A 2,329-nucleotide genomic window follows, 5' to 3' on the forward strand; every position below is an offset into this window, starting at 1 on the left:
TCCACTTTGTCTGGAGCTCTGGCTGGCTCTGGACAAAGCGCGACACCCAGTTCTTGCCAACAGGTGGTGGAGGTGGATCTTGGCCGCGCGCAGCGAGTAGAGCGTCTGCCATTCGTCGCACATCGATAATATGGGGCGGAAAACCGCGCCGGTCAAGGTCTAGGATCCATTGTACGAGAGACTGCTCTTCAATAGGTAGTAGCTTTCTTTTTCTAGCGTTAGCAGTAGCTTGAGGTTGTCTACCTTGAAGGCGGTCATAAAGCGTTGAACGAGGAACATTAAATAGCTGAGCAGCTTTACGTTGACTCTTAATTTGATGTCTTTGAATTGATTGAGATGCAAGACAAAGTCTACCTTGCCTTTGAGGCGATAGAGAGCGTTGTTGTCGCGTCATAGCTGTTGTTGTGTAGAGGGTTAGGTCAAGTTTGGTGGGGTGGCCGGATGACTGGTGTGGCCGGATGACTGGTGGAACACGTTAGTTAACGTGGTTCATAAGCGAGTCGGTCACCCAAGCGAGTCGGTCACTCCCCACCAGCGCGTCGACGTTGATACTACAACGCGTTATGTCTTAACAACACAACTATTAATTAACTTATCCTGAATTAGATCTTTAACTTGCTCTTTTTAATATCTAATCACAACGTGTTTAAAGCTAAAGACGCGCGCTGCCTCTATCTATAACGTGCCTTAAAGTACAATATCTGATCGACAGGCTGGAAAGCGCCCCCGACGCGACTGTGAACCAAATTCAGAGCGCCTAAATAAGTTAGAAGAGGAGGCTATTATTAGACGTATTTTTGAAGAGTCTGCGCGTGGATTTGCCCCTACAAAGGCTGAGGTTCGAGCAATGGCCAATAAACTGTTAGAGGAGCGTGGTGGCAACCCTATTGGCAAGAATTGGGTTGACAACTTTGTTAGGCGGACTGCTGAGCTCCGTACGCGCTGGAGCCGTCCCTATGATCACCAGCGAGCCGCCTGCGAGGACCCAGTGGCTATCCAGCGCTGGTTTGACTTAGTCCAGGCGACAAGGCAGAAGTGGGGTATTGTAGACAACGATATCTACAACTTTGATGAAACTGGCTTTATAATAGGCAAGATTTTATTATAGTTATTAATCACAGCATTAGAAGGATATAGGAAAAAGAAACAGGTATAGCTAGGCAACCGTGAGTGGGTTACTATAATCTAAGGCGTGGGCGCGTTAGGTCGCCAAATACCACCCTTTGTTGTCTTTGCGGGCAAGGTGTTTATCAACGTCTAGTTTGAGGATTTGCCTGCTAACTAGGTTCTTAAAGTCAGTCCTAATAGCTGGACGAATAATTAGCTTAGTCTTGCCTAGTTAGAGCACTTTAATACCTATACAAAGAGCTCTACTGTGGGTGGGTATCGACTACTTATTATTGACGGCCATGAGAGCCACTGCTCCATTAAATTTCAAGATCTTTGCAAGGAGAAGAATATTATTCTTCTCTGCATGCCTCCACACTCGTCTCACCTATTGCAGCCCCTTGACGTCGCCTGCTTCTCGCCATTGAAGCGCAAGTATGGCGACGCTGTTTCAGGCTTGGCACGCAACCGCACCCACTATATCAGCAAAGAGACCTTCCTACTAGCCTTTAAGGCTGCTTTTGAGCAGTCTATTACAAAGGAGAATATCCAAGCTGGCTTTAGAGGCGCTGGTCTAGTCCCACATGACCCACAGGCTGTGCTATCTAAGCTTGATGTAGTGGTGCAGACGCCAGTACAATCACCACGACGGACAGCCGCCTGGCAGGCGCAGACACCACGCAACGCGCGCGAGGTTGAGGCTCAAAGTACTCTTATTCGACAGAGAGTAAGAAACCGCCCTAGGTCTTCTGCAAATTCTCTTGACGAGAAGGTTGTATAGCTAAGTAAAGGGGCTTAGCAAATAGCACATGAGATGACGCTTATGAGGGAGGAAGTAGCTGCTCTTCGAGAGGCTCTAGACACAGCAAATAAGCGTAAGAGCCGCAAGTGGCGATACGTACGGACAGAAGAGACTCTTACTGTAGGCGAAGTACAAGAAGTATTAGCTGAACAGGCGGGTAGCAGTCGTGGTGATGGTGAGAGTGCGTCGAAGAGGGTGCGAGGAGAGCGGCGGTGCGGGCGTTGCAAGCAGACTGGACACAACGCTCGTACCTGCGCAGTTGAGATAGATAGTGTAAGTGATAGTAGCGATTCTGACAATTAATTTGGTATATTGCAATAGTTTATTGACTGTAATAAAAGACTGTGATAACGTGTCAACGTCAACGCGCTGGTGGGGAGTGACCGACTCGCTTGGGTGACCGACTCGCTTATGAACCAC

At 48.3% G+C, this 2,329-nt stretch overlaps 1 protein-coding gene across 1 annotated transcript; it reads left to right on the forward strand.

Annotated features, from left to right (window-relative positions):
- Window positions 1–1,375: 1,375 nt before the first annotated feature.
- Window positions 1,376–1,888, forward strand: SETTUDRAFT_108579 (uncharacterized protein; the record flags this gene model as incomplete). Its single annotated transcript, XM_008026313.1, has 1 exon — window positions 1,376–1,888. A coding segment is annotated over one exon (513 nt), but the record flags the coding sequence as incomplete, so codon positions are not given.
- Between the last annotated feature and the right edge of the window lie 441 nt (window positions 1,889–2,329).

This window comes from Exserohilum turcica (assembly GCF_000359705.1).
Source record: "Exserohilum turcica Et28A unplaced genomic scaffold SETTUscaffold_17, whole genome shotgun sequence".
In the NCBI taxonomy this organism is placed as follows: Eukaryota; Fungi; Ascomycota; class Dothideomycetes; order Pleosporales; family Pleosporaceae; genus Exserohilum; species Exserohilum turcicum.